At 41.7% G+C, this 14,546-nt stretch overlaps 1 protein-coding gene across 3 annotated transcripts in view; it reads right to left on the bottom strand.

Moving 5' to 3' along the window:
• Positions 1-14,546, bottom strand: part of IQGAP1 (IQ motif containing GTPase activating protein 1) — a 335,028-nt gene that overhangs the window by 76,217 nt on the left and 244,265 nt on the right. For all 3 annotated transcript variants that reach the window (XM_075006488.1, XM_075006490.1, XM_075006489.1), the window contains 4 exons: positions 11,432-11,656; positions 5,370-5,510; positions 5,198-5,282; positions 1,570-1,802 (listed from right to left, as the gene is read on the bottom strand). In XM_075006488.1, the coding sequence (XP_074862589.1) occupies positions 1,570-1,802; positions 5,198-5,282; positions 5,370-5,510; positions 11,432-11,656 (684 nt within the window). The remainder of the gene's footprint in view (positions 1-1,569; positions 1,803-5,197; positions 5,283-5,369; positions 5,511-11,431; positions 11,657-14,546) is intronic.

Genomic DNA, 14,546 nt, shown 5'->3' with positions numbered 1-14,546 from the left:
TAAAGCTGGAGAAAAGGGGCAACTCCAACTTCCCTCTTGCTTTTGGTGTTTCTTTCCCTTTTTTTTATTTTTCCCAGAAGCGTCTTCTATAAAAAGATAAGTTGTTAGGCTTTGTTTAAACACTGCGTGAATATACGCGAGGGGACTGCTCTGGCTGTCACTAAAGCTGGTGTCAGTCAAAGAAGAACTGAGGAGGTGGGTAGCTGCACATATGCAGTGGATGTTGCAGGCATCTCGTGCCTGTTCCTGTGGCCAGATTTTTTTTTGTGTGTGTGGCGGGGGTGGGGGAAGAGAGAGAGAGAGAGAGCGCGCGCAAGCACTGCTACCAACAAATCTCCAACCAGTAGGTGCAGCAGCACTGGTGCATCTAAATGTGGAGCAGCCACGGGGACCCTTGAAGAACGCTAAAATTAAGTAGCCTTAATTCAGCTTCCTTTTGCGTCGTGATATATCCTTTAATTAAATAAACACACACTTTTCCATTAGACCAGTAGTTCTCAAACTTCATTGCACGAAGACCCCCTTCTGACAACAAAAATTACTACACAACCCCAGGAGCAAGGAGGAGTGAAGACTTGAACCTGCCCAAGCCTTGCTGCTCTGGTGGTGGTGGGGAAGTGGGAGGGTACAAAGTCAGATTTTGAGAACTGCTGCACTAACTTGTATCTGTATTCAGGGCACAGAATGGACAGCACTGAGTGAATGAAGCAACTCTGCACATTTTTTTTTTAAATCCTCACTGATTATTCAGTGAATATATGGTTTATTCATGCTGCAGAAAACCCTGCAATGATATGAAATTATTAAAATTTCCTCAGGGATTTTCTGGTGCTTATTTTCATAATATCAGAATGTTTCACAAATATGAGTGATTTTATCCTCCCTCCACTTTCGCAAGATAGGTGAATATAATTATCCCCATTATATAGACAGAGAAATTGAAATAGGACACAACGTGACTTCCTGAAAGCCACAAAGAAAATCACTGGTACAGATGAGATTACAAATCAGGTTCTCCTGATTGCCAACTCTGTCCTCCTTACTCCTTCTCATAATAAGGCTGTGTGAATTGAAGGGGTCATATGGAAAAATTGCATATGAACATGTAATACAACACGTTATCATAATACATATGCACAAGGGCAACATTTTTGTGGCATCTCCTAACTTTAGAATGCTTGTCTTTGCAGCTTTGATAGCATTTGATAGCATTTGATAGCATTCTTAGAACTCTATTTACTGTATATAATATATTATTTATAACACAAAGAAAAGTTTTGTGTAACAGCAGTTAAATTCAATTCAGGGCACAATCTTCCTATCCAATCATTTAAAAGAAAGAAAAAAACAAAACAAAACAGCAAGTTTAGGGAAGAGTTTCTAGCATTTCTTGCCACCTGTGGGTTGCTCTGATCCAGACCTTCAAATGCAATCACTGATGTCTTCAACAGAATGCAAATTAAGAGACAGAAGCATTCCAAATGCAGCAGGCAACATAATTATTACCTTTATTTTTTCTGCACTATCACCCTTCTCTGTATTTCCATCCTATTAGCTGGGATCTCCTACCTGAATTTCTGATAGGACTGTGAGAGATATTCATTGATGATGCTTAGGTGAGCATTGTCCCCCATGAACATCTTATTGGATGCAGCATGCTGTAACATCTTTGCAATGGAACCCAGGTTTCTACGCTGGTCAGTAGTCAGCTGACCTCCAGCAGAAAGATCAATTATATCAAATGCATCTGGAGCAACAATGGCTGGATTCATGTAGCGATAATACAGTAAGTTGCCAATGATCTGGGAAAAGTTGAGCAAAGAAGCATGTCAAAAGGCACTGATGCAGGCTCTGACCTGGCTCTATATACTCTATCCTGACTATGTGTCAACAAATTATTATTACTTGCATGAGACACAAGCATTAATTCAACACTAGAACCAACTGTATTGAGTGCTACACATTACTATTCTAGCAGACAGCCCCTGCCCCCAAAGAATTTACAGATTATATAGGAACAAGATGCAATAGCGGTGTTAACACAATGGAAACAGGAAGGGGAAGGCAAAGGTATTAGCAATAGTAAGTCAAGATTACATATATTGTTAAGTGTACAAGTTGTAGGTTTATTAATACATCTTATGTATAAATTTTTTAAAAAGAGCTCTCAGTGCATTACTAACAAGCTGCCTACATACTCATTAATGATGCAGTATTGTAGACATGTCAGCCCCAGGATATTAGAGAGCTGTGAGGTAATATATTTTCTTGGACCAACTTTCTGTTTGAAACCTTCCCTCCTTCACTAACACAAGTTTGTTCAGTAAAATATATTCTCTCTCCCATCTTGTCCCGCTACGCAGTCATTAGGTAGAGAAAACACTTAAGTTCGGAAGGAAGATAGAGTAGTGACTGTATAAACTGATCTGGGATAAAGGGCAGCATGGAGGAAGGCATGAGGGTGCCTGCAAAAAAGTTATCTTTCACTACTGGAAGAACAAAAGGCTGGTGAGATGGGAAGTAAAGGGAACAAAACTGAGAAAAAACCTTGAAGACAAGGACCAAAGTTGTATTTAATGTGGTGGAGACAGGAAGTTAGTGAACAGGTTTGAGATGTAGCAGCAGTGATGGCAAACAGCTACTAAACTTCATCCCACTCCCTTCAGAATAATTACTGACAAAAATCAACTGAAATTTCCCTTAGAGATTTCAAGGTAATCATGATTTAGCAAAACTGAGGAAACTATTTCAACTCAGATTCCAGAAAAATAAGAAAAGTAGATTCTAGAAGGACTACCTGGTAAATAAGACACGTATCATACAATACCAGGTTAAACATAAACAGCTAAAATTATTTGAGAACAAAGTTAACAAATATGTTGTCCATGTACTCATAGGCTTCCTGCTATCTCCATGCAACATTTAGCCAAAGATATTCCAGGGAAAGGGAGCTAAGACCCAAATAGCTATCTTAGAGCAGTATTCTCACAGTTTCAGAGGGGTAGTTGTGTTAATTTTAGCAAAAGCAAGAAGAAGCTCTGTGGCACCTTGAAGACTATAATATTTGATTTATTTGGGCATAAGCTTTCATGGACTGCAGCCCAGAAAAACTTACGTCAAAATACATTTGTTAGTCTTGAAGGTGCCACAGGACTCCTTGTTGTTTATTCTCACAGTGTGTTCTGTGGCTTTCTGGTAAGCCAGAGAATTTTTCTGGTTGTTGAGGAGTGTTGTCATACCACATCATCTTCTGATTGCCAGGTGACTGTATGTACAGGAGAGACTAGACTCCTAAACAAACAACTGAAATTGAAGTAACCAGCTTAACAGTTTTACAGAAGAATACAGGAGGCAACAGGACCATCTTGACCGTTTCTACACATGCTACTGAAAGTGGCATGCTAATAAGCGGCCTGAAATATGCTAATGAGGCACGGATGCAAATTCCCCGCCCCTCATTAGCATAAGGTCACATGATTTGGAGTCTGGAAGACACTCTTCTGGACTCCAAAGCAACATGTAGAAGTGCAGCCCCCGGGGAGGGGTCTTCTGGAAGGAAGTCCTCCTTCCAGAGTCCCCTTCCTTCCCAAAAACTTTTGGAAGATGAAGAACTGGAGCCACTTCCGTTGTTAGCATTTATTAATCATACATGAACATTAAGCCTACCACTGTCTGTAGCTCTGACTTTGCCATCTTTAAAACTATATTGTTTTTACAGAGAGTAGCTCTACAAGAAACCTTAGGAAAAGTTGCAGTTTTCTCTCTAAATTTACCGTTGGAAAAAATTAATTCACCTGAACAGAAAGTCTAGAATCGATACTTCAGTGTGGAAAAGCACAGAACTAGAGGAGAGAAGAAAACAGCATTCAGATTGTTTTTAATAAAATAGAAGCAGAACAGTTTAAAGAGACAATATCAGGTATGCAATATTCTAAATTTAGTGTTTTTGTTGATTAAAAAGAGGTTCATGGAAATAAAAATACTTTTATTATTTTTTTATTTCAGTAAAAGAGCACTGGAATTTTAAACGTGTCAAGCACTGCTACATCTCAACAATGAATGAAAACCAGAAAAATTATGTTAATTAGACAGGTCTATCAGAAAAGTGTAAATATACAGTAGAAGTGGAGAGATGTGATTTAGTATACCCTGCTGTTGAAATACTGTAGGGGTTCTGTTAGTTCTATCCAGGAAAGAATACAGCAACTCCTCCCTTAAAGCTGTCCCAGTGAACACTGTTTTGTTACTACGTTGCTTATTTATTTGAACACATGTTCATTTAAAGTTGTGCAATGCTCCCCTAGTGTCCTTTGGGTGCTTGCTTGGTCCACTACTTCCAATATTTTCTAAAAAAGGGGGGTTAATAGGAGTTTTGTGATGGAGGCTGTGTCTACACTGCAGATTTTTTCGACCTTATTAATTTCGACATTCCAATGTTTATGTAAGTAATGTTGGAAAATTGCGTTCACACAGCCTCAGCACTGTGAAATGGAGCACTGTCATTTACAGCCACAGTTCACAGCCACAGCATTGCAAAAGGAGCCCTCACACAAGCCAATAATAGCTGATCTTTGTTCAAACGTGTTCCTTTTTGATTTTGGAAGGTGGGGAGGATGGCAACATCGTTTGCAGAGCTGGAGTAATTATTTCAAGGGAAAAGCCCTCGTCTCAAACTATCTTACTTTGATGTATGACCCCTTTGGGGATTCTTTTGGAAAAGAGGATTCAATGAACATCATTCCACTTAAGCAGCATTTTCAGGAACATAAACTATAACATTAAGTGAGGAGTTACTGTACTGAAGTTCTTCATATAAATTTTAACCTGAGATTGTCTCTTTAAGAAAGGAAGACTTTGCTGCAATTGCTTCAGCAAAAACAAAAGGATCACTTGTTGACAGAAACTGCACAGCAAGTCAAGGAAACCTGAAAGATCAAATGGTTAAAAGAAATTAAAAACAAGCCAGAAGCAACAGGATCCCTCCTTCTAAGCCCTGGATCACAATTACATTCACACACAACACAAAAGTCTACATCCTTAATGAGAAAGTACTAAAATCAAAAAGATTACATCTATGTTCCAGTGAGCAGAATGAAACATAGATCTGCCTTTGCAATAGTCAAGCTGGCTGAGTCAGATTTGCAATCATTTAAACCCCTCTTTGCCAAAAGGACGACAAAGGTATTCAGGGCCTTACCTTCAGAAGCTCATCCTCGCCAGCATCAGGAAATTTTTCATGCAGTGAATCTTTCAGAACCTTAGCAATGAAGCGCATGCCATATCTAAGAAAGAAACAAGAGAGCAAGTAAAACCTTTGTGTGTATGAAATGAAGCTTTCAGAAAGTAGTGGTGCCACCAATTGTACTCACGGGATTTTGTCGACTGAGCTGATGATCGCTGACAGGAACTTGTCTGTCACTGTCCGCATGTTTTTGATAGATGCATCTAGGCGTGTCTTCACCTCTTCATGAGCTAGAGCTTGCTCAGGTGTAACATCGTATGGCAGCTTACTGTTACACAAAAACACAACTGAATGAGGTCTAAGAGTTCCTTTCAGCAAGGTGGCTGTCCTCTTTCCAACTATCCATTTGAACTGAAAACTACCATTTAGCCCTACTTTGCTTGGCTGGCACGAAAATACAATTACTTATCTCAAAAAATAGTACAGTTTCTAGGCGGTGTATTGTTCACACAGGTTCCACTCTTGGTACATGTCCCCCAATGAGGAAGATATTGATGTCTTTTTGGTAGCAACAAGAGTCCTGTGGCTAGACTAATAGCAGTGTCTATTGGGGCCAGGCCTGCACCCTTGGATCCCTTGTGATCTCTAACTGAAGGTATCAAGGATTGGGTGACCTTAAGCACTTCTCAGTTCCTACATCAATATGAATCCCAAGGGGCAAAACTTCAATTAGCAGGGACAGACAGAGTGTCATAGAATGTGTGGACAAAATATTTCAAAGAACCCCCTATCCATCTTATAGTCCATGTATCCAATCCATACGTCCTTAACAGATCTAAGAAACAGAACTATTTGGCCAAGGTGGTCAAATGGAACTCCAGGTTACTCCCCTTGTACCATTAGGATGATAGTCCCTAAGATTTGTCTGAACTTTGCTGGGCCCAGGAAACACAGGTATCAGTGGAAAAATGTACACAAGACCCAGGGTCTATAGAATGAGGAAAACATCTGTCAGGGATTCTGGACTCTGACCAGAACTTTTGGCATTCTTGTGGCATATTGCAAACAAGACTATCATCAAGTATCCCCACGGACCACAAAAACAACCCTCTCTGGAGGCCTGAGGATTTGAGGAACTATTTCTGGCTCTCAGAAAGGTCACTGCTGAGCTGGTACCTGGTACCTCATTCTATCAGGGTCACCTGGTGCTAAATACTATCCAATTCATAGCTTCTTAACATAAGACAGCTGTTTGGATCCCTCCTTGCCAGTTGATGTAATCATGGAATCATAAAAGTGGACTCAAACAGGTCATCTAGTCCAGTCACCTGCATGCAAAACAAAACTAAGTAATAATTAGACTACTCCTGACCAGTGTTTGTCTAACCTTGACAAAAAACCTCCAACAACAAAGATCACACAACCTTCTTTTGCAGTATGTTCCAGTGCTTAACTACCCTGACAGGAAGTTTTTCCTAGTGTCCAACTAAACCTCATTTGCTGCAGTTTAAGCCCATGACTTTTGCCTTAGCATCAAAGGTTAACAAGAGCAATTTGTCACCTTCCTCCTTGTGATAACTTTTTACATACTTATAAACTATTAAATTCCACCCATCCACCCCACCACCCCCAGGGCTTGTTTACACTATGGGAGTAGATCTTAGTTATGCAACTTTGGCTATATGAATAGTATAGCTGAAGTCAACATATTTAAATTTACTTGCCATGGTGTCTTTATACCAATGTCTCAAATGGACACACTCTCCTATTGACACCAGTTGCATTTCTTGTTGAGGTGGAGTGGATGGAAAAGCGATTGACAGTCGCCTTATTGTGTCTATATTAGACATGATAAATTGACCCCCGCTGGATCAATCATTGCCCCATCAATCCAGGCTGTTGTCTAGACAAGCCCCCAGCTTTCCCCAGAATAAACAAAACCAGTTTTTTCAGTCTATCCTCATGTTTTCTAAACCTCTAAACATTTTTCTTGCTCACCACTGTATTTTCTCCAGTTTATCCATACCTCTTCTGAAATGTACAATCTAAAACTGGACATGATGATCCATCTGACACTTTATCAGAACGCAGCAGACTGGAAGAACTGTGTCTCATCTTGTTTCAACACTCCTTGTATTTAACTGTTTACAAGAAGGTCATGCATAAAAGTATGGCTACATCTACACTGAGTACCTTACACCAGCATGGCAGTGCCACTGCCACCACACCATTATGAGGTAAGCACGGCAGTGGCTCTTCACTTGCTCAGAAACAAAATAAAACCACCCCCAATGAGGGGTCATAGCTTCAATGCTGGGAGACCATCTCCCACCAATTAAGCATTATCTACGCCATCACTTTGCATCATTAAAACATGTGTCGCTCGGGGCATGTTTTCTTCACACCACCGAGCAACAGAAGTTTTAATAACTGAAGCACAGTGTAGACATAGCCTATTAAAAGCCTTATTAAAATCAAGATATATTACATCTGCTGCTTCCCTCTTCCCCCACAAGGCTTTTTACTATGTTATAGAAAGCTATAAGGTTGGTTTGACATGATTTGTTCTTGACAAATCCATGATGTTGCTTATCAAATTATTTCATAGGTGCGTGAGAATTGATTGCTTGATTATTGACTCCATTATCTTTCCAGGTGCTGAAGAAAAGCTAACTGGCATGTAATTCTCCAGGTTGTACTCATTCTCCTTTTTAATCAAATGGCTGTATATTTGCCATCTCTCAGTACTCTGGAATCTCTCCCATCTTCTGTAAGTTTTCAAAGATAATTGATAATGACTCCAATATCTCCTCAGTTAGTTCCCTGAGTATTCTAGGATACATTTCATCAGGTTATTCCATCTGGAGGACATCTAGTAATGTCTGAATAATTTTTACCTTGTCCTTCCATATTTTAGCCGCAGATGCTACTTCCTCTTCACTGGCATTCACTATGCCAGACATTCACCTGCTATTAAACGCTGGAATAAATTGCCTAGGAAGGTTGTAGAACTTCCATTACTGGAGATTTTTAAGAGCAGGTTAGACACCTATTGGGGACGGTCTAGGCAGTGAGGCCAACAGGGCAGGGAACTGGACTGGATGACCTCTCAAGATCCCTTCCAGTTCTAGTATTCTATGATCCTATAACCTTTTTGATTAAAACTGAAACAAAACAAATCATTTAGTACTTTCCCAATTTCCTTTCATTGTTTTTTCTCCATCTAACTGAGCGATGGACTTATATTGTCCTTGGTCTTCCACTTTCTTTTAATGTATTTGTTGTATGCTTTCTTTCTTATTACTCTGTATGTCTCTAGATAATTTAATCTCATTTTATGCCTTGGGCCTTCGAATGTTGTCTCCACGTAATTGAGAGCTTTTTTTAATGTTCATCCTTGGTAATATGACCTACTTTCCTCCTTCTGTAGGACTTAGTTTTTTGTTTTGGAGGGGTTTTGTTTGTTTGTTTGTTTGTTGCTTAGGTTTCTGAAAATTCAAGTGCTTCAGGTTAAGCCTAGTGGTTTCTTGCTACACTCACTATCTTTCCTATGCTTTGAACAATGTCTCTTTGAAAAACTGCCAAATCTGTTTTCCCCTGACAGACTTACTTCCCCTGGGATCTTCCCTTCCAATTACCAGTTTGCTAATGTTTGCCTTCTTGAAATCCATTACCTTTTTCTGCTGTTTTCCTTCCTACCATGCCTTAGAATGATGAACCCTTATCGTTTCATGATCACTTTCACCGAAGCACCCTTCAAATTCTCAGTTTCTTCCTATTGGTCAAAAATTAAACCTAGAAAAGCTTCTCCCATAGGCTGCATCTAGATTCAGTCCGGCTGCCAGCAGCATGATGTAAATGAGGGTTCACAAAATTGCAAATAGCCCCTCATTTGCATACATACACAGCTCATTTGCATATTCACAGCAGAAAACAAGCAGTGTAATTGTAGCTCGGCCGGCAAAAAACCTCTTTGTCACCAGCACCTTATCCCTGAAAAAAATCAGGGATTGGTGAAGGTGATCCTGATCAGAATTCTGAAGGGAGGGATTCACTGATTCATATACTTTAAGACAAGAAGGGAACATTTTGATCCTCCAGACTCACCTCTTATATAACACAGGCAAGAGGTTTAGAAGAGGAACCATATCCTAGCGAGAGCAATGAGAGCTAGATCTTCATTGGTCCTTAGTACGGTTCGCCTCACAGCTTTGATTCTGCTTAGAAGTGGAAGCTGCCAAGGAACATGGCCTGGGGGGTTCAGTATGGGGTAACATAATGGCTCACAGAAGCACTGGAGGAGTACAATTGGAAGGAAATAGTCTTTCAGCAAATTGCCAATCAAATAATGCTTGAAGACACCAGCAGATGTACCATTTCTGAGCCACAGGAGGGGCAGATATGGAATTCTGGAGCTTTCTTTACACATTTTGACCACACGGAATAACCTGTGTGTCTAGCTTTGTATGGGGGGCGGGGATGTGTGAAAGGGTATTACAGGAATGAAACCATACCAATGCTTCATTTCCACAGGATATTGCTTTCTAAACTCTATTAATTTATTTTCCATCAACAAGTCTGCTTACTAACAAACAATTGAAACTGTGGAATTAAAATAACAATATCTAAGAAATCACTTGCAGGTTGAAGAGATGTTGACATAACAGGATTCCATCTCATAAGTGAGGAGAAGGAACTGAGAGGCAGTTGAGGTTATCCCATTCTCTGCTATGGTGGGTCTAGGGTATTCCCAGCGCACAGCCCCAATGGACACTAATATTCAAAATAATTTTATTTTATGCACATAGGACACATGTGTACCCAGAATGGACTCTATGTGGACAATAACTCAAGGACTGGATTCCTGTTCTCTCTTGGGTAGTAGAAGAGCTGGAAATTTCTTGGTAGATCTCTCATGTCCCCTTTCCTTGTGCATAGTGAGAATAATGCATCCTTTTGCCAAGCATGTACACAGATTGAGAAAGAAAAGGTGCTTCAGTCAAATTCCCTGAAAAGCCCACAAAAGTGAGAAGTCGTCTCATTTCAACAGCCAAACTGCTCAACACATGTATACAAGCTAGAAACCCAGGAAAAGATGATAAAGTCTTGGTGAAAAACAATGCTAAGTAAGCATCTATGTCTCTTACTAGCTGAATTTTCTGCATAGTCTTCAGCTGAAGTTGGGATGATTAAGCTGACAGCCCTTAGATATTAGGGCCTGAGTATTATAGGATGTTCTCAGTAGAAAGCCCTTAACTCTGAAACATAACCTGACCTGCAGTATGAACATAGCCAATTTTGGCCACCAGAGCATGCTACAAGACCAATCTCTTTGGACAAAGTAAGGATTTCTGAGTTTGCAAACTCAGTTTGTGCAGTCAAGAGTATTTTAACTTTTGTCAACACTGCTTGAATTTTTCACTATGTGATTTTAAAAGTTACCGCTATTTGAACCTATCCCAAATGCAAGATACAACTATTATACTTTGAGAGAAATTAAATCGACAGGAGTGACCTAAAGTGAATCCAAAATAAAGAGGTATCAGTTCTGTTTATATCTCTGACTGTTATTGTAATTAAAAATAAACAATAGTAATAATAAAAAGAATTCCAATCCCCTTTGCCATTTGCAAAACACAGAAAGTGTTACCCTTGCTATTAGATGGTCTCCCTTATTAAGACTCCAAATAGTAGCTGTGTAAGGCACAAAAAATTAAGAGGTCACTGATAAGTAAAAACTCTTCCACCCCCACCTAAAGTAAGTGCTCTAGAAATTAGTTTTACATGTAGCACCTGAAGCTTCAAAGCCGAGCTCTTTCTTTCCTCAGGGAAGGATAGCGAGGAGGAAGACTATCTGTTAAATTACTACACAATTGCATACCACAGCATTTATTGTATGTATCCTACTTTAAATGAACATTATGCAATCAAAATTAACAAGAAGCTGACTCCTATAGCTCAGAAAGCACCCCTTAGGAGGTCTCATTAACTCTTCAAGTCAGGTGATGCCAAGATCTATTACCCTTTCTTGTAGGAAAAGTTAGAGCTTTTCTTGGCTGTTTTAGAAAGACATACCCTGTTAGGTCACATTCCATCATCAACTTTACAACTGCCCAACAGAAACTGATTTGATTAATCAAACATTCCTTAAACTCAGTGTAAATAGGGCAGAGAACCTCAGTGATATCAGGCAAAAAGCAAATAAGGCCGTTAAGAAGTTATAAAGCTAAGTAGTAAGAGATCCCACACCTGGCTTCTCCCGTTTGAGATTCCATCTGGTTAACCCAAGATTTGTATATGTCCACAGGATCTGTTTTGATGTTGAGTGATTTGTCATCCATTATTTCCTTCACGACAGGTGCCAGGATCTGCCTCAGTGCATTCTGGCCACGGGCACCACGATTAAAACTTACCACCATCTTAATAACAGTGGGGTTTCCAGTCACAATCTCATGTATTTGGTCTACTTTTGATCTGGAGGAGAGTTAACATGAACAAAAAACTAATTAGAAACAGTTTTACCAATTATGCAACACTCAGATTTCATGATATATGCTTTTTAAGGAAGTATGAACTAGTTTCATTTATAAAGCTGGTGGATTTTTAAAAATTTCAATGAAACAAATTACAACAAAGTGCATAAAGGAGACTTATGGCACATGGCTTAGATGTGCTAGGAGGTAGCACGAGGCACAAAATTGGGTGAAATGAAGCATAGCTGGCTGGTGCCCAGATGGCAAGGGTATAGAACTGTTACAGAACATTTGCACTTCATTTTAAAAACACTTAAAACATTTCCGTAGAGAAAAGGACAATGGATGTGTTTTGGAGGGGGACAGGAAAGACTAGGAATAAAAAAAATGGTTACTTATATTTCGTAATTATTGTTCTTTGAGATGCGTTACTCATGTCCAGTCTATTCTATGAGTGTGTGGGCTCATGTGCACAGTTGTCAATTTTTTGCCTTAGCAGTATCTGTAGGATTGGCTATGGCATTCCTTTGGAGTGCCATAGCTATGCGCTGGTATAATGGTATTGATGACCCTATGCCCTCTCAGTCCCTTTTTCCAGATCACACTGACGGGGGGTGGGGTAAGAGGATGAATAATAGAATGAATATGAGCAGCACATTTCATAGAATAAGTTATAGAGCATAAGTAAACATTTTTTCTTCAGGTGCTTGCTCATGCTGATTCCATTATAGATAACTCACAAGCAGTTTCAATAAAGGAGGGCTCAGAGTTCACAACAGAGAGGCTTGAAGTACTATACCAAACCCAGCATCATCCTAGGCCAGCCAGGTAACTGCATAATGGGATGGGAACATACAGACAGATGTCCTGCATAGACAATTGGGTGAAGAAAGCTGCCAGAGGCTTCAGCCCTCGTTGAGTGGATGGTGGCAAGCATGGGAGGTGGCACTTGTCCCCAGTGATAGCAGCAACAAAAGAAGGCAGTGATCCAAGAAGAAATTCTTGGAGCAGACACTGGATGACTTACGGAACGGCTTGGTTTTTTCAATGTAGAAGGTGAGTGCCCTCCCAACATCTATGTTCTTCCTCCAACTTATGAGGCTTTGAAAAAAAAGGAGGCAGGTAAATGTCCTTGCCTGGATGAACTTGTGAGACCAGATGGGGCAGGAAAGCCAGGTGAGGTCACAGCTGGACTATGTTTTTATAGAAGACTGCATAGGGCAGTTCCAGTAAGTGCTGCAATATCAAGATCCAGCAGACAGATGCTATTGCAACGAAGGAGAGAGCAGAAAGCCAGAGGCTCAAAGGGCAGCCCTGTGAGCCATGACAACACAAAGAGAAGCTACTCACCGTAGTAACGGTGGTTCTTCGAGATGTGTCCCCGTGGGTGCTCCACAATAGGTGTCGGGCTTGCCCGGCGCCGCAGATCGGATCTTCCAAGCAGTTTCTGCCGGACCGCGCATGCGCCGGCGCGCGCCGCTCCCTTGCGCGCTCCTGGCCACGTGCGCGATCCGGTCCCCGCCAGTTCCTCGACCAACCGCCTCGGGTGCCCCTGCAAAACACTAACAGAGATCCGAAGCGGGGAGGATGGGCGGGTAGTGGAGCACCCACGGGGACACATCTCGAAGAACCACCGTTACTACGGTGAGTAACTTCTCTTTCTTCTTCGAGTGTCCCCGTGGGTGCTCCACAATAGGTGACTACCCAGCAGTAACCCAAGATAGGAGGTGGGTAATCGGATTATGTGCAGCTCGTCCCCGAGAGGACCGCTGCAGAGAGACGGGTATCCTCTTGGAATACCCTGTGAAGGGCATAATGTTTGGCGAAGGTGTCGTAGGACGACCAGGTCGCCGCTCTGCAAATGTCTTTTAACGCAACGCCCTTGAAAAAGGCTGTTGATGCCGCCACCGCCCTGGTGGAATGAGCCCTGGGAGTGGCCGATAAAGGAGTCTTTCTGAGCTCGTAGCACATTTTTATGCAGGATACAATGTGCTTTGAGATTCTCTGCGAGGAGAGACCCTCTCCTTTTGATTTGGGAGCGAGGGAGACTAGGAGTCTATCCGTTTTCCGGAAGGACTTGGTCCTGTCTACGTAGAAGGCTAGCGCCCTCCTCACGTCCAGGAGGTGTAGGCGCGCCTCTTCGTTGGAGTTATGAGGTTTTGGATAAAACGAGGGTAGAACAATAGGTTCGTTGATGTGAAACTCGGAAGAAACTTTGGGGACAAAGGCTGGATGCAGCCGTATGGTTACCGCCTCCTTGGAAAAAACAGTGCAGGGTGGCGTTGCCATGACTGCCGCGAGCTCGCTCACCCTACGAGCTGACGTAATTGCGAGAAGAAAGGTCGTCTTAATTGTAAGGAGGTGGAGGGGAACCGTGGCCAAGGGCTCGAACGGTGGTCCCATCAGTGTGGTAAGCACTAGGTCCAAGTTCCACGAAGGTGGAATCGGTTTCCGAGGGGGGTAGAGGTTTATTAACCCTTTGAGGAACCTGGTAACCATAGGGTGGGCGAACACCATGTGACCTTCCTCCTCATGTCTGAACGCCGAGATGGCGGCAAGGTGGACCTTTAACGAGGATAGCGAGAGTCCTCCTCTCTTGAGGTCCAGTAAATACTCTAGAATTGTAGGTATAGGCACCGAAACGGGGGCCAGCTGTTTGGTAGAACACCAAGCCGTGAAGCGAGTCCATTTTTGTTTGTAGGTCTTCCTAGTGGAAGTCGTCCTGCTACTTTCTAGGACATGTTGTACTGCCACTGTGCATGTGCTCTCTAGGGAGCTGAGCCATGGATTAACCACGCTTGCAGTCGCAGGCTGTGGGGGTGCGGATGCACTACGGACCCCTGGGCTTGCGTGAGCAGATCCGGCACCACCGGAAGAGGCATCGGTGGACG

Source organism: Carettochelys insculpta, chromosome 12 (genome assembly GCF_033958435.1).
Source record: "Carettochelys insculpta isolate YL-2023 chromosome 12, ASM3395843v1, whole genome shotgun sequence".
In the NCBI taxonomy this organism is placed as follows: Eukaryota; Metazoa; Chordata; order Testudines; family Carettochelyidae; genus Carettochelys; species Carettochelys insculpta.
This window is presented reverse-complemented; position numbering and strand designations above follow the sequence as displayed.